The sequence below is a fragment of the Apodemus sylvaticus genome, chromosome 14 (assembly GCF_947179515.1).
Source record: "Apodemus sylvaticus chromosome 14, mApoSyl1.1, whole genome shotgun sequence".
NCBI lineage: Eukaryota > Metazoa > Chordata > Mammalia > Rodentia > Muridae > Apodemus > Apodemus sylvaticus.
This window is the reverse complement of record NC_067485.1, coordinates 42,878,699-42,903,146: the sequence shown is the minus strand read 5'-3', so window position 1 is coordinate 42,903,146 and position 24,448 is coordinate 42,878,699. Positions and strand designations below refer to the sequence as shown.

The 24,448-nt window shown below is 44.0% G+C and overlaps 1 protein-coding gene across 6 annotated transcripts in view; it reads right to left on the bottom strand.

Moving 5' to 3' along the window:
* Window positions 1-24,448, bottom strand: part of Carmil1 (capping protein regulator and myosin 1 linker 1) — a 267,034-nt gene that overhangs the window by 4,906 nt on the left and 237,680 nt on the right. The window contains exons 30-37 of one of the 6 annotated variants that reach the window (XM_052156906.1): window positions 23,360-23,426; window positions 22,592-22,788; window positions 18,169-18,281; window positions 12,318-12,741; window positions 8,690-8,771; window positions 7,132-7,344; window positions 4,821-4,961; window positions 1,883-2,032 (exon numbers count right to left, since the gene is read on the bottom strand). In XM_052156906.1, coding sequence (XP_052012866.1) covers window positions 1,883-2,032; window positions 4,821-4,961; window positions 7,132-7,344; window positions 8,690-8,771; window positions 12,318-12,741; window positions 18,169-18,281; window positions 22,592-22,788; window positions 23,360-23,426 — 1,387 coding nt within the window. The remainder of the gene's footprint in view (window positions 1-1,882; window positions 2,033-4,820; window positions 4,962-7,131; window positions 7,345-8,689; window positions 8,772-12,317; window positions 12,742-18,168; window positions 18,282-22,591; window positions 22,789-23,359; window positions 23,427-24,448) is intronic. The other 5 variants (XM_052156907.1, XM_052156908.1, XM_052156909.1 and 2 more) reach the window with 5 other exon arrangements.

Here is a 24,448-nt window from a genome sequence, read left to right as displayed (position 1 = left end):
TTTCAGGAAATCAAGGTAGAAATGCTAATACAAGATGGTCCCATTTAATCCTACCAAAATTTGACCCAACCCATGGCAAGGAGAACAGTAAACTATTGAGGTCATGGGAAAGTCAGAATGGGCTCAGGGCTTCTCACTTTTTCCCAGGAGTGGGCTTATCCCTATAACTATACCCTTTCATTCTATGTTTTATTGGCTGACAGATGTGGTCCCAGGGGTGGCTTTCTGTGTGCTGTGTGAGTGCTTTCAGTGGTTCTAGGTTTTGCACCAAGGGTACCTTGTTAATAAGAGATGTAAGTGGATCTAATAGTTGAACATGTAAATTTCCAGGAACTAGAAACATCCATGTAGCCTCAACTGTACTTAATAAAAGATTAGAAACTTTGCCCTATGATGTCTCAAAAAATAACTCCTTCATTCTATACAAATATAGCTGTACACTTATGTTACTTTCTTATGATTGAAATTATGAGACTTTTTTTCCTTTTGCTAACATCAGACTACATTTTCTATAAAGTGAAGTATTACCACAGCCATGTGATACAAATACATCTACTACACAGGGAATCACAATGGAAAATAAAGCACAGGCATAGAATGTAGCTGAGTCCTATAGATCCCTATAGATCCCCTTAAGCACGTGCAAGGTCCTATATTCTATCCTGAGCACAACACACGCTGACCACAGCCATTACAAGTAAAGGACAAATTAAACTGATTTTCTACAGAACAGATGCTTCTTGGCCCAGTGAGAATGAATGCTCTCCCCTTCTTGCTTTGTGCTGTGGGCTATCCCTTAACTCCACCCTGTTATCCAACTATAATACCTGAGTGCCAGGCAAAGGGCCATAGCGTCTCTGATAGCACTGGCTTGTAAGCCAGGACCTGGATGGTCATGTTGATGGTGAGTTGGTAGGGACTTTGTGACTCTTGAATCTGTCCTCAAGCACATTCTCTAAACATAAGCTTTCCCTAACATCAGTCATGTTCATCAACTTGATTCCAGAATACTTAGAGAAAATGGCGTTCATTACATTGGAATGCTGGGCTTCATGTCTTACCAAAGGCATCTAAATGCCCTCACATGGTAACTTCTGATACAGTTTTATGGGAAGAAAAGAGCTTCATTCCAAGGGCAGATGTCCTTTAAATGTAGCAGAGTATGTTAGTTATATTCTTCCAAAGTTTGCTACGTTTTCATTTACATGAATTTTGCAGTGTGGCCATTGGAATGCATTTTCCCTAAGTCAGCAGCAGTACTGGCTGTAAAATTACCCTCTAGAGGGTAACACCAGATGTCTCCCCTTTGTGTCTCTTGGCAAAGTGCTCACTGGAGAAAAGTTTACCATAGGGCTTAATGGAAGAGGGAGCAGAAAAGGGGAGTCCTGGCATTTCCAATGAACTGTGTCTTAAGGTAAGAAAAAACCATGTATGTGATTCAAGGTCTGCAGTTGCCTAGGGCCTTTTTGTTGCTCTTTCCTAACAGTGTGTGGTAACCCCTTAGATCTCATTCCTATAGGGAAACGTACTCCATTGTCCTATGAATTTCTAGCTTAACTCCAATGGGGAAAAAAAAAACTTAATTAAAAAAAAAAAGAAAGAAGATATATGACCCAAAATATAAAAATTAATATTCGTGCTCACTAAAATTTGAAGAGACAAATCCCTAAGGTAACCTGAAGCTCCCCATAATCTTGTTTTAGATTTTGATTTGATATTTGCCTCCCCATGGAGGGACCATCCTGTTGCCATGTAGAATAAGAATTCAGTCCTCTAAAGGATCTGTCCCAGCCCCCACTAACAGCTACTCAATTAAAGCTCGTTTGTTAGTGCCAGTTCATCAGCTTCAGGCCAGCGAGGGATGAAAACCGAAGGCTCTAACCATTTGTTGGCTGTGACTTCCTGTACCCAGGTGCATTCACTTCCTCTTCCGCAATGGTGAAGCAGAGTTTTGAAGATCTTTTCCCTCTATTGGAAGGCTTGCCACTGTCATGATCTGAATGCCTTTTGAAATAATCTCCTCTTTGCACTACTGAGGAAAAGGGATTCATTTTACCCTTTATAAGTAGCACATACATCAATGTGTTGACATCCATGTTAAAATGATAAATATTAAAACTTAAATATCAGCTCATCCACTCCGAGTTAGGATTCAAAGAACTTAACAGTGTTGGTCCTGGGCAGATCCACTGTTGTCTACAGAATTCATCAGCCAACATTATGGAAATGTGCAAAATGAGGTGAGTTCTGATCCTGCCCCAGAAAGGTAGTAACAAAAAATGCCCCCATATTATAATTTTGATTCCAAGATGGATTAACAAAAACAAAACAAATAAAAATCACATTTACTATGGAATAATCTAGAAGAATTATTGTCATTTACCTGTTTCAGAAATTAGTTGGGCACGCTAATCCAGAGGGAAGCAGAACAAGGAAATGAAGTAACCAGCATAAATAACACACAACAGGAAGAGACAATAGAAAGGCTCTAGAGAGAAAGGCAGGACTCATGAGTGGCTGCCATGTCTTCTACCCCACCAATGGCCAACTAGTTCATTGGCTGAAGCCAACATCTTACACCTTCAAGATCTGAACACTGTCCTCAGACTTTGTGTATTTTCAGCCTGACAATAGTACAGTGCACCAAGACTGTCAGTAGTTTCTTCTGGACCCAGACAGGAAATAAACCCCAAGGAGGGCTCTGCAGTCTCAATCAACCCCCAGTGGAAGACCGGATGAAGCATCACTAGCACTTACTATTGCTGGGAAGGAGGGTCTGATTCAAACACCTAATCCTAATACTGGAGTTCTGAGGGGCTGGTTCCTCTGTTTGGAATTCCTTGCTTTCCCACAGCAGCTCTGAGCTTGCTAGTGGTGTCCTATGGTACTTCCATTGTCACTAGAGGCTCCAAGATAATAGCTTTGATTACCTATCAGGTATGTCCAACTTTTTGACACTTGGGAACCATGCAATTGAGTTAAAAACAAAACAACCCCTCAAACCACAAACACCTGCTGAAAGGCCAATTCCTTCAAGTAAACAGCATTTTGTGTTGAGCTGCAGTCATATCTTCTCCCAGTCAACTCAGCAGAAGGTGGCTCTCTGGTTATAGATTGGACACTCCCAAGCAGGGATCATTTTCCGGAAAATATTCTACTCAGAACTGTATGAAACTCAACTCTCTGGCCCCACCCGCCCTATTTTATGTAAATTCATCAGCATTTCAATTTTCTTTAATGAGGTGAATGTTCTCACACACCACAGCACCTTCCCCCACTTCTCCCCATTAAAATCCTCTTGGGCATCTTCAAAGCTTTCTTAAAAGCTAAGGGGTAAAGACAGAAACTGCAGAATGGAAAGACAAGAAGGGTGCCAATGGGGAGGCACTGAGTAGAAGACCTGGCTGTGAGGGACTCTTAGGGACTGAGGTTGCTTTGAACAGCACTACTAAAGGCTCTTCTCCATAGAGTGACCCCTTCTAAAGTTCTGGTTGTGATGGCACCTATGCCCTCGCTGTGAAATAAGAACTAACACCAGCTTCCTCTTTAGCTTCTTTAACAAAAGTACTTTATCAGCTTCTGTCCAATACCCACCTTCATTTGTCTCTAAACAGTAGGAGAGACCTATCAAATAAATTTGGAGAATGGAGACAGAAGAGCAAACAGTGTTGTTTACTTTGTGATTAGATCCTAAGCCACAAGGATAATAGGCAACTGTGTCTTCCCCTAATTCAGCCCAAGACTATTACCAAGAAAACGAGCTGCCAGAGCCAGAAGGACAGAATCCTAAAGTATCAACCTCAATATGAAGTCAACAATGCAGCCCAAACCACAGTGAGGATCTGGACATGGGGATTAATTAGGTTTTTATAGTGCATATCTGGTTTAAAGCCAGCATTGTACTACACTTTATCCAAAAGCCTACTATGCATTTGAAATAACAAAGGCCAGGCATGGTGAGTCCCTCCTGTAATCCCAGCACTTGAGAGGCTAAGACAAGAAGAGACTCACCATGAATTTGATTGAAGCCAGCCTGAGTTACAGAGTGAGTTTCAGGCTAGCCTCTACGTGATGAGACCTCTGCCTCAAAAAAACAAACAAACAAACAAACAAACACCAAAAAATACATAAAATAAAAGGTAAAGAAATAAAATAAGTAGGAGAAATGAAAGAAACACCATAGATGTTACAAGTGACCCCAGCCTGCCTTACCCCATTCAGTCTGTTTTGGGGGTGCAGGGGCCAGCGTCCAAATTATAGGAAAATGCCATTTCCACCTTAGTGAACTAGAGGGAGCACATTGGGACAGTGATACTCTGGGAGTGTCTGTCCACAAAGGGGCCACACTTCTGAGTAGGTAGAGCATTCGTGACCCAGAGAGTCCAGTGAGCCTCAATGTCCCACAGGTCAGATGGCATGCTTCTGAGCCGTGACAAGGTTAATGCACTTCAGCTGCCCTTCCACTGTGGTGATGGTGATATACTAGCTGTGGGGTGCTTTCCTTGGACATCATGGGACCTAGAAACTTATTCACAAGCCCTAGCATGCTTCGAGGCAGAAGAGAACTTTCTAGCAATTACTCCTGTAGAGAAGGTGTGTCTCTGGCTAGGTGGCTTGGCTACTCTTTTCATTCTTCATGAAGTCTAATGTCAGACATAATGCCAACTCATGCCAACTCATGTGCCCTCACGGGTTCCCATATTTAAATCCAAGGGATGGTAGCTTGAACTCCAAAATACAGCTTAAGTCTGGAACTAAGTATTTCCTTTTGAAATGACACTCTTTGGGGAGAAAAAATTCAAAGGAAAAAATGTTCTTACCTTCCTGGGAGAAGGTCCTAGGACTGGACTGTGAGCTGTTCTGGCCATCACGCTCCTTGTCCGAGGAGACTTTTTTGAGGATGGGTGGAAGGAGGGCAACTTTAGGGGAACTAGGACCAGATGGAGAGTCTGGGGTGTCTTCTACAGGAGTACAAAGACACAAAACAATCTGTTCTACAACTTGTATTCCAACACACATGTACATACATATACATATGTACATGTTTCTGCATACATGGAATCCAGTGTCTTAGGAGCAATTTGAAATCATGGACTTTTGGACCTACCAAGGACTTTGGTTTCTGGACCTACAAGAAGACTAAATGATCTCCTGGGCTAAAACAGTGTAAAGACAGCCAGGATTAGAATTCTCTGTTCTTATCTGAAAGCCAGCATCACTTCACCATATAGGCCAGATAAATCCTTACATACACATGACTCATAAAAAAAAAAGAAAGAAAGAAAAATTATCATAGCATGTTCCTAGCCAAAGATTACTTCTGTATTTCTGCTAAGTGAAGCAGTTAGCATTCATTAACAATAAAGAAAAAGCGGTGACAATTATGAAAAGTTGAAATACATACAGGTCTGAATCTATGCTCCAAATATTCAATGAGTTAATATTTGACAATGAGACTGCAAGTGAACCAGGTTCCTTCTTTCTCAGACACAAAGTTATTGATTGTCTTAAAACATGTGCTGTAGGTAACAAAATGCCTTTACCAGTTTTCAGAGCTAGTAAGTCATGACACACATGTACATACATACACATATGTACATTTCTAGAGACATGGAAACCAGTGCTTTAGGAGTAACTTGAAATCGTGGACTTTTAGACCCATCAAGGACTTTCGAGGAGACTGAATGATCTCCTGGGCTAAGAAGGTGTAAAGACAGCCAAATTAGAATTTTAGGTTCTTATCTGAAAGGACTGTTGTTCTTTCCCTGCTCCATTAGCATGTGGGATTCTCAAGCCATTGTGTCCACCTACATGTGTGTGGAAGACAGCCTACAGGCAGGCTCTCTTCAGTCTCACAGTCACACTTCTAGTCTCAGAAGTAAAGTTATAACAAGACCTGGTAACCCCATAATCTCCCAGAACCATCAGGAAGAGGAACTGAGAAGAGAGACTTGAAACTGCTGACTTCTCAAGTCTTATGTTTATGGCACAGCTCCTGATGTGCCACGCGCTACAGATAAATGGCACAGCAGAAACTGAAAGCCTACAACAGAGTCAGGAATATAGCTAGCTTTACATCTGGCATCAGCAACTAGGGAGACAAGATTCTCCACGAATTCGGTTAGATATTAGGGGCGGTTCCCTTACTTCAACAAGAAACACATGTATCCCCCCACCCCCCCCAATCCACCAAGCCTGTTGGCAAGTTCTTGCTTTTCAGGAACTTAGTCTGTTTGTGACATGTTTTATCCTGCAGACCAGGCTGGCCTGGGACTTGCTATATAGCCCAGGCTAACCTCAAACTCAGCAATTCTCCTGTCTCAGAGTCTCAATTGGAAGGTGCAGAGGAAGATAATGACAATTTGATAAGATGGCAAAGGTCTAGCTACATTTCTACCTGTTTCCTAATTTTTCCAAGGAAATTACAAAGAAAAGGAGGAGAGCTGATGGACGACTCATCATACTTCATCACATTACTGATTCAACTTTTGATGGTTAGAAAAATTTTTAAGAAAGTCTAATATAGAACTGTTTTTTGCATAAAATAATAAGGCAGGTCTCAACCCCTTCCTAGTATTTTATCATTTTTTCTATAAGACTTTCAAGTCAGCAGACATCTTTGTAACTGGCCAGAGGATTGATCTCTTGGACAACCTTGGTTGTACCTGCACACAGCCACACCAGCACTGGCACCATCGGAGGAATGCTTATTTTCAGAACAGGACCACAGTTTGCCAAAATCTGTTCTAACCCTCTGATATGTCAGCAGATAGGATGTACAGTCACTCACTGCCTGATCTCACTATTGGCCTTCGTCTTTACATTGGCCTTCTCCATTATCTGAATATCTTGGGGGATGATTTCAGAAGTGAGCCTCTGCTGATGGCCACAATACATAGGGTGATTTTCCTGACATCCAGGGAGTCTTGGGTCCCACCCCTCATCTATGGTGAGCCTTGGTGTTGAATCTGGTAGTCCTAAGGATCAAATGTTTCCCAGTTCCAGCTTCCTATTCTCCACCCATTTTCCCCTCCTCCAAGGAGTCTACCATATTTTACCTACTCTTGCGGGCCACCGTTGGATACAGCCAGACTATATTCAGTCTGGCTCCCAGACTACTGATGCCCTTACCAGGTCGAGAGGCAGTTCTTGGCTTCTGGGGGATAGAAGGCCTGGCTGAAGGGCTGGGCTTAGGGGACTGAAGGAGGGGCTTCGGGCTGGTGGGCACGCTGGAAGAGCTTCGGGACCTGCAGCCCCCATCCACTCTGGCTTCAGCTTTGGCATTCTTTTCTGGTGTTCCCAAACCAAAGCGGGCCTCTGGAAGACCTGGTTGCAATTTAGGCACTAAAATGAGAAGTGGTCCAAAACACATTTTAAACATCAAAAGTCACAGAAAACAATCATTTAAATATAGCTCTGGTGTACACTATGGCGATCATCTCCCATCATAGATCTTCAGAACACATCCGTATCAGTGGGGTTTAGAGTGAAAATGCAAGTGAAAGGCTGATTTTCTTCACGGAAACATGATGACTTGATAACATCTCAGAAGAGTCTCACTGGTCCAGCCATTGCCAGGTAGAAGGGGCAGAGGTGGGGGAAAGGATTCCTCTAAATGGCCTAAGTCCTGCTTCCTGTTTGTGGACCCTGCTGGCCTAACTGCCCACTCTGGCACTACTCTCTTCAATTTCTCTGTGTAGTGTTTGCCTTGCTTTGCTAAATAAATGGCTCCAATAGTTGGTGTCTCTCCACTGAATTCTTTCCTTCCAGAAGACAAGAGCTGAGAGATGCCTGGAATAAGATGTCATTTTTAAAAATGCTGTACTGTGCAGTTCTGTTTTCATATGCAAGTAAAGGTAATTTTTCAGAAGCTTGAAGCCTTTGGGTCTTTTCTGAGACCTGACAGGCAGGGCAGGCACACCAACCAGAAAGGCCTCAGTTCTGGGCAGTGACCAACCCATTAGGGATCTGGCTACAAGGAAAGGGATCTGGCTACAAGGAAGAAGGAAGAAGGCCGCGCTGAGGGTCATGTCCTGAATGCAGGCTTAATGGAGAAAGCAGTTCTGGCCATGTCATCTCATCCTTCCCTAGCCACAGTGCAGTTGCTGTCCGCGGTTAACATGCAGCTGGCAGAACCCGTGAGCATTCTAAGAGGACCTACAAGTTACCCTTAGTAGCTTATCACCATCTACTACACCTAAAACTTCAGGGGAACAAAGCCTGGGGGATTCCATTCACACCTGAGTTACAGGAGAAGAGTATTTCCTCCTGGCAATCAATCAATCAATCAATCAATCAATCAATCAATCAATCAAACAATCAAACAAAAACAGACAAAAACCTCATCTCCTTTGATACTGCGTACACAGCTTACTATTCAAAACATCATACCTTGCCCCTTTATCAGAATGCCCACAATTTAGGAATTTGTCAAAAAGAAAGTGTGTGTGTGTGAATCTGAATTTCCTACATCTGGGAAATCAGAAAAAAGAATGTTCACTAAGATGATGGCTACAGAGACAGGAGTAACACCCCAGAAGGTGTTTTAGGTTAGAAGGGAGAGCGCTAAGCCCTGCTCTTCCATTTGGATTTTATCAGTAACAGGTAAGTGTCCTAATCAGAAGATGAAAGGTCTTGGGGGGTTAGGGGGGTGGGGATGGGGTGGGGGGGTATCAATACTTCTGCTTACCTGTCACGCTTCCATCTAAATGCTCTGTGCTGCTCACGACTGGGCTGGAAGGATCCTGGGAGATGATGTCATTGCCCAGCTTCTGAAAATTCAAGATACAGCCCCCCCCACCAAGAGTATATTTGAAATATAAAGGAAAAGAAACAGTAAAGCAGATAAAGAATAACAACAGATAATGGCTCCTGCCCTCAGTCACTATTGAAGGGACCATCACTGAAGACCACGAGGGCTTGCAGTACCCACAAGATCCCACGAGGGGTCACAATCTAGAAGGATAAAGGATTCTAGGTTTGCTTTCCAGGAAATCTACTGTTTTGTAGGTTTGTGTTTGCTTTTGTTTTGTTTTGAGATTTGATCTCACTCTGTAGCCTACACTACTCTAGAATTCACTATATGTAGTCCAGGCTGGCCTTAACCTCACGATCCTTCTATCTTAGCTTCCCAAATGCTGGGATTTTAGCCATGAGTTTCTAGGGAATCTAGTTTTAAAAGCAACAGAGATGTCAGAGAAACAGGTCAACTGGTAAAGGTACTTTCTGCCAAGCTAAAGAGCTGTGCTAAGGCGGTGGGAAGAATGACTCCTGAACGTTTTCCTCTAACTTCTCCACATGCATGGTGGCACAAGCATACCACATACAAACAAACACATATATAAAACACAGAAGATTTAAAAGCAATGGAAGCTTTTCCATCCTTGGTATACCACCCAGGCTTAAGGGCCTTCCAGGACACCAGGTCCCCCTTGCCAATGAAACAGAACCATAGGACATAGACTTGCTATCAGGAGATATATGCAGACGGCAGGGCTCTAGTGTTGGGAACGAAACCCAGGGCCTTACCCATGAGACAAACATAGCACCTCATTACACCTTTATCCCCTGGTGGGATTTTTAAGAATCTGCTGAGGAGAGGAATTTGTGATGGCCTAGGAGTAGGAGCTAAAACCGGAGAAGAAAAAGCAGCTTTCTACTTCACAGTGCAGAAGGCCATGAGGTGGAAGCAAAAGCCCAGTGTTTGCATAAAATCCAAGAATCCTAGAGATAAGGATGATCTGCTCAATCTCTCATGCAAATGTGCTGTGCTGGTTCTTGCCTAGAGTATTCCCAGTGGGAAGGCTGAAACAGGAACCTTGCTGCCAAGTTCAAGGCTAACCTGGGATATACAGTGAGGATGGAGTCAGCCTGAGCTAAAGTGTGAGATTCTGTCTCAAAACATTTTTAAAAATAATAATCAAAATAGAAAAATGAGGTGACCAGGTAAAGCAGTCGATACTCTGACCTGTAGGCTGATCACCATTCTTTATTTAAGAAGCAAGAATCTGCCACCCACTCCTAGATTCAATATGGCGTCCACAGTCCATAGTATAGGTGATTAATTCCCCATGCCACATTGGTTTTCATGCTGTTCATTGCTAGGAGGTAGCAGAGGAGTGTAGTGGTCTCTTAGCCCCTGGTTCTGAGGGTGCTGAGCAGATCCCAGCACCACTGTGACAAAAAGCATCACCATGAAAAAGTGACCCTGAGAGAAGAGGACGCCATCCCAGTCCTCTGTGCAGGTGTTTTGGGGGAAGAGTGTGACAAGCCATGGAGTCCTACCTATGTGGGACCTCCCATCTCTCCTCTTCCAATGTCAGAGTCAACTGTATCTCAACCACGTTTGCTCATGTTGCTACCTTTGTAAATAACTCAGTGCTACATTCCAGGAAGCATTCTAACACTGAATTTTGAAAGGCTTTTTATTATTCTGACTGAATAACCATGACTTTTTGAACAAATACTGTTTAAAAGAACACTAGGTGGCACTATGAGAACATTGACATAAACCTGGACCACAACCATAACTACAAAACCAGAAGGATTCTGTCACTCTGAGCCAATTTGTGTATCAGTCCCAAATACATGGGAAACCAACTCTAGAACCCCTGACTTTTCACCAATTAGCTGTTCATCACTGGAAACAGTGATAAAACTTCATTAGGAGAATACAACATTTGCTGCTATAAATGTATAAGATATTTAGGCATCTCGTTCGTGGTGGGGTTGAAGTATTTTTCAGCACCCTGCATAGTGAAGGTCAGTAGGAACCAGTAGGAGACAGTTATGTAGGCTCTCCCAATTTTGGGCTATATAAGGGCTTGGGGTGGGGGAGTAAAGCGGGTATCTGTATGTGGGAAATTGCTGGACAGTGGAACTATGGTGAACAGCTGCAAATCTTATGGGATGCACAGTTTAATTAACAGCAGATGCTAAGAGGTAATACGAGAGCCCTGTCTGCTGTGTAGGCCACCTTCTACTTCCGCCAAGCCAAGGCGCACTGGGGAGAACCATTTCCTTCTGATGCCTTGAGCATAACAGATGCACAGTTTCTCCTTCTCGGGGGAACCTTTCCTAGAGATCAGGACAATGCCTACAACCCGGGCATGCTTATTTTAATAATCACTACAAGGGCACACCCCTTTAAGAAGCTATAGAAGAAAATAGACAAAATTCCAAAAAAGAGACTCGAGGAGGTTGACGGAAGAACTTGTGCAAAACTCTGTGGGCGGAGCTTGATCTATACTACCACAAAGCTTAAAGGGAGGGAGGAAGGGAGGTAAACTATCATTAAATTGAATTTTGAGGAAACTCAACATTTTTCCTTTTTCAAAAATTTCCTTTGGTGTGCCGGGAAACGAACTCAGGTCCTCACATATGCTGGGCAAATGTTCTACCACTAAGCTATTATGCTCATCCTTGAGACTTAGCAACTTCTCAACTAGTGTTGCTGTCTTCCTAGCAGCAACAGTGGGCTCAGTAATCAATCAGTTCTAACAGATCCTGACTTTTTCTTCTGCAATTTAAATTGAGAATATGGGAAAGGACTTTGAAACCTGGAAAAAGCTTCAGCTATGAACCACGTGGGGATACAGTAAGCCTTTAAGGACTCTGCCTGCCACCTCTTCTTTATCTGTTGGTTCTGCCATCTCTAGCCACCATCAGCGTCTCTGCTCAGATTCACCTGAGCCAGCCCTATCTGGGGACCAGTTCTTGCAGGCTTCTGCCAAAAGCACAGGAAAGCCACAGGTGGGGCATACCTTTAAAGCCCCCTGGCTCTCAAGAGTATATAGCTCTGAGCTAGACAATAACCCAAGGAAGGCAGAGTGGACTGAGTCAGATCACCAAGGGTTTGGGGCCATCTAGTGCTACACAGAGAATCAGACACCAACCTGGACCCAAAGTGAGTTTAAGGTGAGCCTGTGTTACTGTGTGTGACCCTGTCTCAAAACAACCAACATATTAAATAAACAAAGCCCAGCGTGGGGCAGGGAAGACGTGGGAGTAGTTCAGAATCCAGGCTCTGCATTCTTTAGGGAATAAATCTTTAGGTGTTACAACTTTAAACATTTTCTTCGTAAGATTTATTTTATGAGTGTTTTTCCTGCATGTGCATGTCCATCTACCTCATGTGTATCTGGCGCCCTTAAGAAGAAGGGAGTCTGGTTCCCTGGAACTGAACCACCTACCATGTGGGTACTGGAAACGGATCCAGGGCCCTCTATAAGAGCAACACGTGCCCATATCCACACCCAGTATTTACATTTCTATCTAACCAACAAGCTGTTTTTCTGTATCTCTTGCCCCTTCCTCACCTTCTGCGCACTCGCTGCTCTCCGCTCTTGCTTGGCCTTCATCTCGGCCAGCATCCCGCTGCCCATCATCTGCACATAGCGCCGGCTAGCCTGAGGGCTGCTCCTGCTCTCACTGCGCTCGACCCTGCCAGTTTCCTCTGCCGGACCCTCCTCCAGGGGTTCTGGTGTCTTCATCTCTTCCGTGCGTTCCGGAGCACCATTGTGCTCTGCTGCCTTTATCTCCTTCCTGGCAGTATCCACTGGCGGGCTCCGGATTGGCCCTTTCGGGGAGGAGAGCTCTTCGGTCATCAGGACCGTGGGTGGCCGCTCAGATCTGGACCTGGATTTAATTAGGTTGAGAAAGCCACTCCTCCGAGAATCCCGTTTTTTCTTCTCATCTCCTTCCGCGAGTTCGTGGGCATCCGAGGAGCGCGTGGATGACCTCCTGCACCACAACCAAGACATAGAAACTGTTGGCTCAACCATAAGGACAGGTTCCCTGAGGAACTTGTCAATGAACGTGAAGGTGACCACTGCATAAACATTAAGCCTGGGCTTAGAAACGTAAAAACTGAGGCTCTTCCTTATAGCTACCAATGAGGAAACTAAGCGCACAGACTGAATGGATCCAAAGAACAGGCAGGATTAAAGACAGACTTGTGCTTTGTAACGATTAAAGGCTTAAGAATGAACTGTCTTGGGGCGCCTTTGGACATAATTGGGCAAGTGCCTTATTTAATTTGGGAAACACTGAAAAGGGCTTCCTTGACTATCAGTAATTATTAGGTAATTGGTGAAATCCAACACTTAAGTGTTTAATCCTGGCAAATATTTGGATCTTTACTTAAATGGAATAAATACACTGCTGGAAGAAGCAACAAAAGACTCAAGGCCAGGGAGCTGCTGGTTCAATACCTGTGACTCTAGTATTTGTGAGATAGAGTCGGAGGGTCAGGAGTTCAAGGAAAGCCTCAACTATATGAAGTTCAAGGTTAGCTGGGCTACAGGAGAGCCTATATCTAAAAACAAAACTTGACAGAATAAGCTTGAATTTTGGGATGCATTTTCAGGAACAAAAAAAAAAAAAAACCCTTGGGAAGTGAGGAAAAGCCCAAAACAAAACAAAACACAAACAGAATGAGTGCCACAAGGGACCTGCCACTCAAAGCTGGAGACAGAGTCTCCCCATAGCTCCTTAGAAATTCCATCAACGCTGGAAAAAAAGGATAAATGCAAAAGGAACAACAACAACAACAACAACAAAAACCCAAACCACACAGGTGAGAACAGGAACACCACTTGGAAGCCCAACGAATACAAAATAGCTTCATGGATCTGAGCGACTGAAATATAAATAGGGGTCCAGGAGCAGCCAGAGCCTCAGGGCTGCAGGTGGTAGAGCAGGGTACTTCCGGAAGTGGCCTCTGGGCTGCAGGCGGTAGAGCAGGGTACTTCCGGAAGTGGAGGTGGCTGGGAAGCTTGCGGCATGGGCAAGACTGGCTGAATGCCAAGCTTCACTGAGTGTTATTTCAACTTTTCGCGCTGCAGGGTCAGCAATGCCCAGCCTACCCCAAACTCATGGCCTGCAGGGCGAACCAGAGAAACAGTGCTACGGAGGGTATGTGGCACAGCCAAGCCACAAAACAGAAATAAAATGTGACAGAAGTGGCACATTTAAGGTTAAACAGTACAGCTGAAGAAAAACCTTGGAATGTGGGGAGGGCATGCGAATAAGAAACCGGGAGAGAGGAGGAGAGAGTTAATAGATTATCAGAGGAAACACTGAGTTGAATAAAAGACGTTTAACAGAAAGTGTATTAAGGAAACAGAAGAGATTTACAAAAGAAACAATTCAAAAACCCCAATGGGCATGATTTTGAGAGTCAGACACTTGATGTGCGCAGCAACACACAGCAACAGGAACACAAAACTCCACCCTCCTTTGGAACACAGCACCATAAAGTTTTGGTGTCCAAGAATACAAACATATCAAGTGTTTCCAGAGAAGAGAAAAAAACAAAAAACAAAATCACAACAAAGGATCAGGACTCAAAATGACACTGGGTTCTTATGGGAATTCTAGAAGATAGAAAATTAAGGAACAGTGTTTTCAGAATTCTAAAGCAAAGTGAATTTTACCCCATTCAATACCCAGCAATACTATCAGCCAAAATGGACGGTCTTAACGTTATAGAAGTGCATTGTTAATACCCCTTTCTTAGAAAGTAACCACTGAAGGTACTCCATCAAAACAAGGGTGTAAATCTCAGACTCTGAGAAACAGACAAGACACAGGGAGGTGGTGAAGGGAAGTGACTTGCAGAGGATGAAGGGAATGTCTCCTCCCCTGCACCCAAGCCCAAGTCAACACGCTGGAGCCTGTGGGGCACAGGTGTGAGATGTGTCCATGAAGACCAGATAAGAGTGAGCTGAGAGCTTTGTGCTCTCACAGGAGATTTAAGGAAGTGAAGACAGGAGAGCAATGTGGGGGAATTTTTTAAAGTTATTTTCTATATTCTTTGTTTACATTCCAAATGCTTTCCCCTTTTCTGGTTTCCCCCTCCCCATAAGTCCCATAAGTCCTCTTCCCTCCACCCATTCCCCAATCAAACCCCTCCCATTTTCTGTCCTGGTAATCCCCTCCCCCCCCAATGCTGCATCAAGCCTTTCCAGGACCAGGGTCCTCTCCTTCCTTCTTTTTGGGAATCATTTGATATGTGAATTGTGTCTTGAGTATTCAGAGCTCAACTCCAAGTGTATCAAGGACTTCCATATAATACTGAAACTAATAGAAAAGAAACTTGGGAAGACCCTTGAGGACATGGGCACAGGGGAAAAGTTCCTGAACAGAAGAACACCAATAGCTTATGCTCTAAGATCAAGAGTTGACAAATGAGACCTCATAAAATTACAAAGTTTCTGTAAGGCAAAGGACACTGTCAATCGGACTAAACAGCAACCAACAAATTGGGAAAAGATCTTACAACCCTACATCCGACTAATATCCAACATATACAAAGAACTCAAGAAGGTAGACTCCAGAGAGCCAAATAACCCTATTAAAAATGGGGTACAGAGGTAAACAAAGAATTTTCACCTGAAGAATTTCGAATGGCTGAGAAGCACCTTAAGAAATGTTCAACATCATTAATCATGGAAATGCAAATCAAAACACAACACTGAGATTTCACCTCACACCAGTCAGAATAGCTAAGATTATAAACTCAGGAGAGAGCAGGTGTTGGCGAGCATGTGGAGAAAGAGGAACACTCATCCATTGCTGGTGGGATTGTAAGATGGTACAACCACTCTGGAAATCAGTCTGGTGGTTCCTCAGAAAGAGGAACACAAAAGAACACACATGGAATACAGTCACTGATAAGTGGATACTTGACATTTAAAATCATGAACAAGTAACACAGACTTCAAGCTACCTTTATACTAATTTATGATGTTTTACCCAATACCACGTCCCATAATGTCTAACTGACAACTTTTTTTCATAACAAAATGTAATTTAAAAAAATGACAGCATCTTGTGGGTCCCATTGATAGTGGGTGAGCGGTGAGTCCCATGGTCCCTGCTCACAGAAACGTGACCAGAATTCCGGTCTAACATCTTTGAAGAAATCAGATGTTACATATTACAAATTACCCAGATATCGCTCAAAGACAAGCAGAGAACAAAAGTGCTGGTCAGGAGAGGTGGTCATGGTGGGGCAGATGGGACAGAGCACCTGGTCCATAGCCACTGCTCACACATGTCCCAGGAATACAGTTCTAAATTGAAGGGCTCAGCAATGGCATCTGTAATTACAGAGTCATGACAACCGTCCTGATGTGTTTATCAGCAGTGACTGTAGGCCAAGAACAACTACTGTAGCCTGCACTAAAAGGCTGAAGTACCTGAATGTGGCAGTATCCTCCTGGAATCTCAGCATGTGGGAAGCTGAGGGAGGAGGGTGACTGAGAGTATATGTGTTTCCTGGGCTGCTTAGTGAATTCCAGACTAGCATGGGATACAGTGTAAAACTGTCTCAAAAATAAAACAAAAGAGCAAGCAATAAAAAAATAGCAAGATATAGACCAATAAAAGACTCTGAAGTGATAAGAGAAAAAACAAGGCCTGGGTATCAGTTGTGAACAGAACTCTGTCTGATGTGGCAGCGAGGCGTCAGGAAGGAATGCTCCATTGCACTGTTTGTGTTGGTGTTTCTTAGCTCTTTTAAATTGAAAATGTAGTCCTCTAATCCTTGAATTCTGAGACAACCAAAACCCAAGCAAACTCTTGAATGATTATACTGCAGATTTGTATAGAGGGGGAAAAGGAAAAAAAGAAAAGAAAAGAAAAGAAAAAAGAAAAGAAAAGAAAAGAAAAGAAAAGAAAAGAAAAGAAAAGAAAAGAAAAAGAAAAGAGGCATGAAGCCAGCAATCGGTGCAACTTAATTTGTGGGAATGAAGCATTATAAAAAAAAACTATCCAAGAATAAATGACATATTGGTGAGTCTTTGTGCCAAGTTATACTATGTTAAGCTGCAAGACCGGTGTAAAAGACGACTGATAATTAGGTGCTAAAGCTTACAAGCGTCTATAAGCTCCACCGCTGTGGACGTGAGACTTAACTTCTTTCCACTCTGCAGTCCTGCAGAGCATAGATAAGACTCATCAACCCACAGCCCAGGCAAGCCTTCCCCAGCTCTCCCGCCTGCCAGCCTTGGCTATCAGCAAGGTTTAATACATTCTCCAAGGTGAAGAAGCATTCCTCATGAACATAGTCCAAGCTCAGAGTGTGTTCTGGCATGTAGCAGCTTTTAGTTACAGATTTGAATAACTTCAGAAAAATCATGTATAAGGACTGAAGGGTTTTAAGTTGATTTTTTTTTTATTAAAGGTATGGTTGAGGCAGAATCACATAGCTCAGGCTGGCCTGGAATTCACTATGTTTCCCAGGCTAACTTCAAATTTATAGTAATCTGCCCCAATCCCCTGAGTGTAGGACTGTAAGCAAGTGGCTCTATGCCCACCTCCAGTTAATGTATCATTAACCTATCTTCTAAGGAAACAGTATCCTAGTAACAAGAAAACACAGAGGAAAGTCTTCCGAGGATACATCCTTTACTTTTCCTGTGGTCCTGATCAAATACCTAGAGACAAAAGCTATTTAAGGAAGCAACAGCTTGGTTTGGCTCACAGTTCAAAGGTACAGTGTGAGTTGTACATCTACAGGAAGGAGGGAACATGCTCAGCTGGCTTTCTCCTTTCCACGGAGTCTGGGACTAGATGCAATACGAAAGCCATCAATGGGGCTGCATGCGCCCATTTCAGTGAACCTAATCTAGACAGTCTCCGGCAGGCACATCCAGAGGTTTGCCTGTGTACTAAGCTATCTAGAGCCTGTCAAGCTGTCAATACTAATAAAACAGAGTATAGGTCGGAGGGCTCACCACTACCTCTCCTGCCATTTTACACAGTCTGCCAATAGATCAAATTATGAACAAGAAAGTTCAAATGATGCAATGCTAACTGTGATGCTAACTGTGATATGATGCTAACTGTCCTGAAACAGAATCTTCCAGATGAATGAGGCAAGCCTCTGGCCTAGCAGATGTGTGGCTTGGATGTGAAGGGTGGGCACGGCTATGGGGCAGCTCCCACAGTTCTTTGTTCAGCGGGTCAGTGGCAAGAACTTGAGAATAGAATTTCTAACAAGTTCCCATGCAACACCAATGATACTTCGTTGGAGAACACACTTTATAAATTCAACCAAATGACAAACCTCTTGTATGAGACTGTGACGTCTAGACAAATTATAACCATTATCTGTTCAAATGCGAATGAAACGCTGTTATTAATAAATGACTGGAAACTTACTTGCAATCCATTTTAGTCACCTTCTTGGTGAAAAACTCATCTACACCTTCATCCACTCTGCCCATGAGGCCATTCTGCTCTCCGTCAGGGGGGATGATGCTGATGCTACAGACCTGCAAGAGAAGCATGACTTCACTCCTCAGCCAACTCAACACACCTTCGGTTTTGCCGGATTCAACAACCTACAACATGGCCATGATTCCTTAGAACAGGGATCACGTGACTTACAGGAACAGAGGCCGGGAGGAGGACCATAGCCTAGTGAGGAAGAAACTGGTTTACAGGCATGCTGAGCACGATGCTGGTGACTGTGGGCTACAGGCCTCGATGACTTCAGGCATGTTTAATGTGGTACAGCTGTAGTGGGGGATGGGCTTCAGAACAGTCTGTTAGTAGCCCCGGCTGGCCAGGATCTCATTATGTGGATCAGGCTAGGCAGGCTTTGAACTTGCAGCTGTCCTGTTTCTGCCTCACTAGTGCTGGGAATTGATGCATGTATCACCACATCCACCCAAGAAATTAGTTTACAGAAGGCACCATAAACAGTGCCTGATGGGGATCTGTATGACTGGACCAAATAGGCTATGAAAAGTAACAAAGGAAAAAGACAACTATAATCTCAGTACTGGGGAGGCAGGAGAATATCAAGGAGTGGCTTCCTTTAGCTGCCTCACCAGTTCTTCCTGCTGTGAGACAGAATTCATAGCTAGCCCCAGAGTTCCCTGTAGTATGGAGAGAACAGAGGCTCCAGAGGTGGGAAGTGTAACGAAGGTGGCTTACAGATCTTGGTTGCACCTCCCAGCCCCTTTGACACAGAACTGTCATTTTAGAAATAAAGAACAGAGGAGACAGGTTAAGAGACACCCAGCATGGCTAGATACAACCCAAGAGGACTTTAAAAGTCAACAGTTAGAGTTAAATGAGGCCTTGACACAACCCAGACTGACTTTGCCTTTCTTAGTGTGCTTGGCTTCCTTTCTCTCTTACCTCCATTTTTGACCCTCAGGCAGTGCCTCTTTGGGACCCTGGAATAACTGGACCTGCTGGACAGGTCACTTGCACGTTCACCTCCAGGAGCTTCCCAGCTTTCTCAGTTAGTCCCTGATGCCATGCACCTCTGATGAATATGGACTCTCCAAAAGGTTAATTTGTGAATGGCTAGAAGGTAAGTGGGTCCTGTCAGGTTAAAGACACCTAGCTTCTCTTGTCTCTCTCAGGAGGGTGACGGAGTAGAAAATTTTCAGGGGCATAGCAAAGACTTGGAAATGTCTTCAGATGCCAGAAGGAGCCAGACACAAGGAAGTGGCGGCATGTGGGTCTGTTAGAGACACCGACCAAATGTGCCCAGGGAAAGTACTTTAGGAAGCTAAAGAAGCACCTTCCATGCTTGTCTCCTACAGCAACAAACAAGGAAAAGTGACACACAAAGGAAACTAGTCAAAAACACATCAAATGAAACAATACAGGAGAATGCACAATGGACTTGGGAGGCTGAAGAAAACCAAAAGGCAATTCTTTAAAAGAAGATTACTCAGACAGCTACACGATGAAGAAAGACATTGAAATCTATCAGGAATGGAAGATGAAGGGATAAAGATGGTGGTTCATGCCTGTAATCCAACACTGGGAAGGGTAAGACCGGAGGATTAAGTTCTAGGCGATCCCGAGCTGCATAGTGAAGTCGAGGCTAGCCTGGAGTACCAAGCAAGATCATGTCTCAGAAATCAGAACTCTGGATGCCATTCTGGTAAATCCATTTTTGTTATGCATAGATATATGGTCTGTTGGTTCTGTTCTTCCAGACAACTCCAGTAAAACAGATGGAATGCTGACAGATGGTCAAGAGACAAAACTGTTTTGTATTCTCTTAGTCACTGGCTGTCTACCTCAGAGTCTACCCCAATACTCTCATGCCTTTTTAAATGTCTCCTAAGCCTGACCCCACAAGTCTCCACCTGCTCAAAGCTGAGAGGGCGGAAACGCTCCCTGATGGATCCACCTGTGGTTTTGTGAGCATAGTGGCTGGTGGTCTTCTATTCTGTGACTTTAATGCTTCTCTATGGTGGCACATGAGCCTGCATTCCTAGGAACGGTCACTCATATTTGGCTTATTTCCTTAAGGGAGAATCAGTACTTCTTACATTGACAGTGTTTATGTAACACTGTTGCTCATTTTGGCATTAAAAACCCAGAGTGACAGCATTACCACGTCTGGCTCAGGGACAGTGACATGTGGGCATATGAACCAGCCTTAGCTTCCAGAATTCTGATATCCAGGGAAGCTCAATGTACAGTGGAGGTCAAAGGCGGACTCCAGACATGCCAAGATGGGCTTAGGAAGAGTTGGCTGTACACAATTGTGGCAAATGGCCTGGTAGTCAGACAACTGTTGAGAGTACACACTAGGAATGAAGCAGTCACACATCTTTGCCCAGTTATGTCTCTCTCCAGACATTTGCAGTGTTCTGACTTTCACCTGGAATAGTGAGTGATCAAGAATATGGCTGTTACAACAGAGATGGTTCTCAGGAAACAGGGAGCCTCGAGAAGCCATATGGTAATTAATGTACCTCTACTGTATATCCATGTGCACGCCCACACTCCTCCGTGGTTCTGGATGATGATTATCATTATCATTGTTCTTATTATTATTGCCTCTTGTAGCCCAGGCTGGCTTCCAGCTTGATGTGTACTGAAGGATGCCCTTGAAGTCCTGATCCTCCTCCTTTAGCCTCACAACTGCTAGGACTATAGACATGAACCACTATGCTGGTCCTTTTTAAGTTTTTTAAACGCAACAACAACAACAAAAAGAATAACTTGCACATGATGGTGGGGTTTGATCCCCATCATCACAAAAGAAAAATAAACAATCAAATGTACAAACCCACAAAAGCTTTGTCCCCAAGGTCACAGAGACACTGAACCCACCATTACACATTCAGATCATGCTGCTAATGATTGCAAAAGTATCCGAGCCAAAGACAGGGACCATTTATGCAGCAACCATCTAGAGTACAGAGTTTGAGCCAGCATAGGGCAAGATGTCTCTTTGCTTACATAATAACGCCTTTTCCTTATTTAAAATAAAACACCAATAAGTGCTTATATATCTAAGCTTGTATAATAATGCAATAAGAATCCAAAATTGAATAAGCTGGAAAGGAAAACAAATACACTTGAGGTTTGTTTTCTGCCTTCTGAAACTATGCCCAGCTCTTCAGATGAAAATGAGCACATCTAAACACCATCCTGAAAAGTGATTTATGGACCACATGGACAAGTGGACCCCTGAGCCTCTGTACTTTCAGTCATTCCCAATTCATCTGCCAAACACTGCTGAGCACTCCTGGTTGTGTTCACAGCAGTGGGCGTATTCCTACAGGGTCTGAGTTTGAAGCTATGCCTCCCTAGAATTTGTAGGCACGGAAGGGAAAGTTGAGAATATGTGATGAGAGTTATCTCAAGGTAATACAAAAACAACAAAAACAAAAAACCCTTCTATCGTGGGTTTTACAAGCTGTGTACCAAGCACAAGTCCATGAGAACTACTTTTCCTTGTAGCTGTCAACTCTGTGGGACCACAGAGGAAGAGGCAAAGAGGACTTTCTGGAAGAAGCTTTGTTTCCATGAAGAGTTGAAAGACCTACAGTCATCATCAGCTCCAGGGAAAGCAGTAAGAAAAGGATGGAGAGAAGCCAGAAGCCAGGGTGGGTGTTAGGATTGATTATGTAGGTGGTAGGGGTAGGTAGTGATAGCTGCAGTCAGGTTTTGCTTGTTTTGCTTTGTCTGACACAGGGTCTCTGTAGTGTAGATCAGGCTGGCCTTGAACTCACAGAAATCTACCTGCCTCTGCTCCCAAGTGCTGGGATTAAAAAGATGTGCCACTATGCCCAACTACAACCAGGTGTTTTTTTTTTTACATGTTAGCTGGTGGGACCCTGAGGATAAACAAAAGCAGGAGGACAGGATCTTAGTTTAGAAAAATCTTTAGTCTAAGATATTCTAGAACATTCCAGATCCGAAAATGCAGAGTTCAGCAGAGGTTCTAGAAATGGGTTCAAATGGAATCAGTCAGCAGCAAAGATACACACAGGCCAGACCAGAGAGCAGAGGACGTTTTTGTGTACATGCATGCTCATGTGTGTGAGTGCTAGGACACATGTGGTATTTAGAGGACAACCTTAGGTGTTAGTTATCGCCTCCACCTTCTTTGAGATAGGGTCTGTTTGCTATTTGCTGCTGCACAAGCTAAGACTTCTGGAGATCACCTGTCTGTGATGGTTCCTACGAGAAATATCCTGTATAGGTTCACACACATAACACTTTACTTGACCCTCACTTGGTGGCACTATTTAAGGTTATGGAACCTCTCGGGGGTGGCGGAAAGGACATGGAGCCGGGGAGCCCTGGGAACACCTACCGCTGCTTGCGTCGGTTGCTGCTTCTTGTTCCGCTTGGGCCTTAACTTGGTGAAGTGTTCCAGCCTCCTGCCTTCCTCTGAGGGCAGCTCGTAGATCAACCCTGAACTTCGCTTCTCCAGCCGGACGGATGGGAAAGGCGGGTCTTCGATGTGAATCGGCACCTCTTCCAGGGCTTTGTCAAGGTCAAATTCCATTTCTGAAATAAGATAGATCACAAAGCCCAGGGTGATGCAAAGGGTATGTTAGAGAATGCCTAAGGGCTGCCAGGCCTGGCAGGGTACATCTACACCTCCAGCCCTGGGGATGCGAAGGCAGGAGGACTGCCGAGTTCAGACCAACCTGGGGTGCATACTCAAAAACCTTCTCAAAAATAGAATAAAGGAAGGAAAGAAAGAGGAGACAAAGGATGGAGGGAGAAAAAAAGGGAGGAAAGAAGAAGCAGAGAAGCCCAGTTTCATCACCAGCAATAATAAAGTCCTGAGAAGTCTATAGAAGTAGTCTTTTGATTTATTCTGCTTTTCAGACACGTTCTGTAGCCAGCCTAGCCTGGAACTCACTATGTACCCAGGTTGACCTCCACCTCAGGTCCATCCTCCTGCCTCAAGTTCCCAAGTGCAAAGATTATAGGAATGAGCAACTACACCTGGCCTCTGAAAGTAGTTTCTAAGTCAACTGCTCCTCACCAAGGACCCAAATCTCTCTCCTATGGAGAGTGTGAACTCCCGGCTGGGGTGTTCCCCTGTTGTAACATTCGTTAGCACACTCACCAAAGGCCCTGGAGACAGGCCGCAGCATTCGACTGTGGATGCTCTTCCTCTTGGACTTAGGCGTCATCTGGCAATCAGATAGAGGCAATACTTAGGTGAGCAGGGAAATTGTCCCTCAACCCCTAAAGTACCAGGGTGGTTAAGACAGGTTCCAGTTTCACTGCCTAACAATGGCTCCGCTGCAGCTGCTGTAAGATTGACTACAGAGATGCACCAACAAATTTCTAAATGTTTAGAACTTTCACAAGTGATTCAGCCAACTGCTCTTTTACTCTACACCCCTAACCAGTTAAAAAATCTATTCCTACAGCTGAAAAGAACTGGGAATGATAATTTAACTCTAAGCTATATTCGAGAATGTCAAAATGGAGATAAAGAATCAGTCTGAAAGACTGTAAAAATCAGTCACAAAGCACTGAAAGAGATTATTCATGATGGTAATTGTCGGTTGTCACAGCAACATTGGTGCAGGCACACTGAATGCAACCTCTGTCTGTCACTTCAACGCTTTAGGTAGCTTAACTCTTTGTTTCTCAGTGTCATCAAAATTGTAGGACAGTGTGCCACAACTTAAAAACTATCAGCTGGCACTTCTCAGGAAATGTCCTGGATCCTGATAGAGTCCTTTACAAAATTAACCCTAAAGCAAGGTCAAATGTGAGAACATATTCCAAGTGTCAAAAATGAATCATCGACAACAATTCATATCTGTCATCCAGTGAACTTCCACCACCACCCACTTCCACTACCCACTCTTGTCACCCAGCATGGGCCATCCACCACCACTGGCACAGCCACCCAGTGTGGACCATCTACCACCACCCACAGCTGTCTCCCTCAGAACATACACACATGCTGAGGCTGGGAAGCACCTCAGATAAACTTGAAGGTCATCACCAAGTCACGGAATGGGTAAGAAACACGTATCTGAGCTGTCAGAGGATCTGGGCCAGGACTGGAACCAGAGAAGGGGCTAGCCCAGTGATTTTCTTCCTTTGCTACTGCTACCTGCACAGATGATGAATTGTAGCTGTGCTTAACCAGCATGATACTATTTTTTTTTAAGTGTCACTTTTGTTCTCTTTGGGG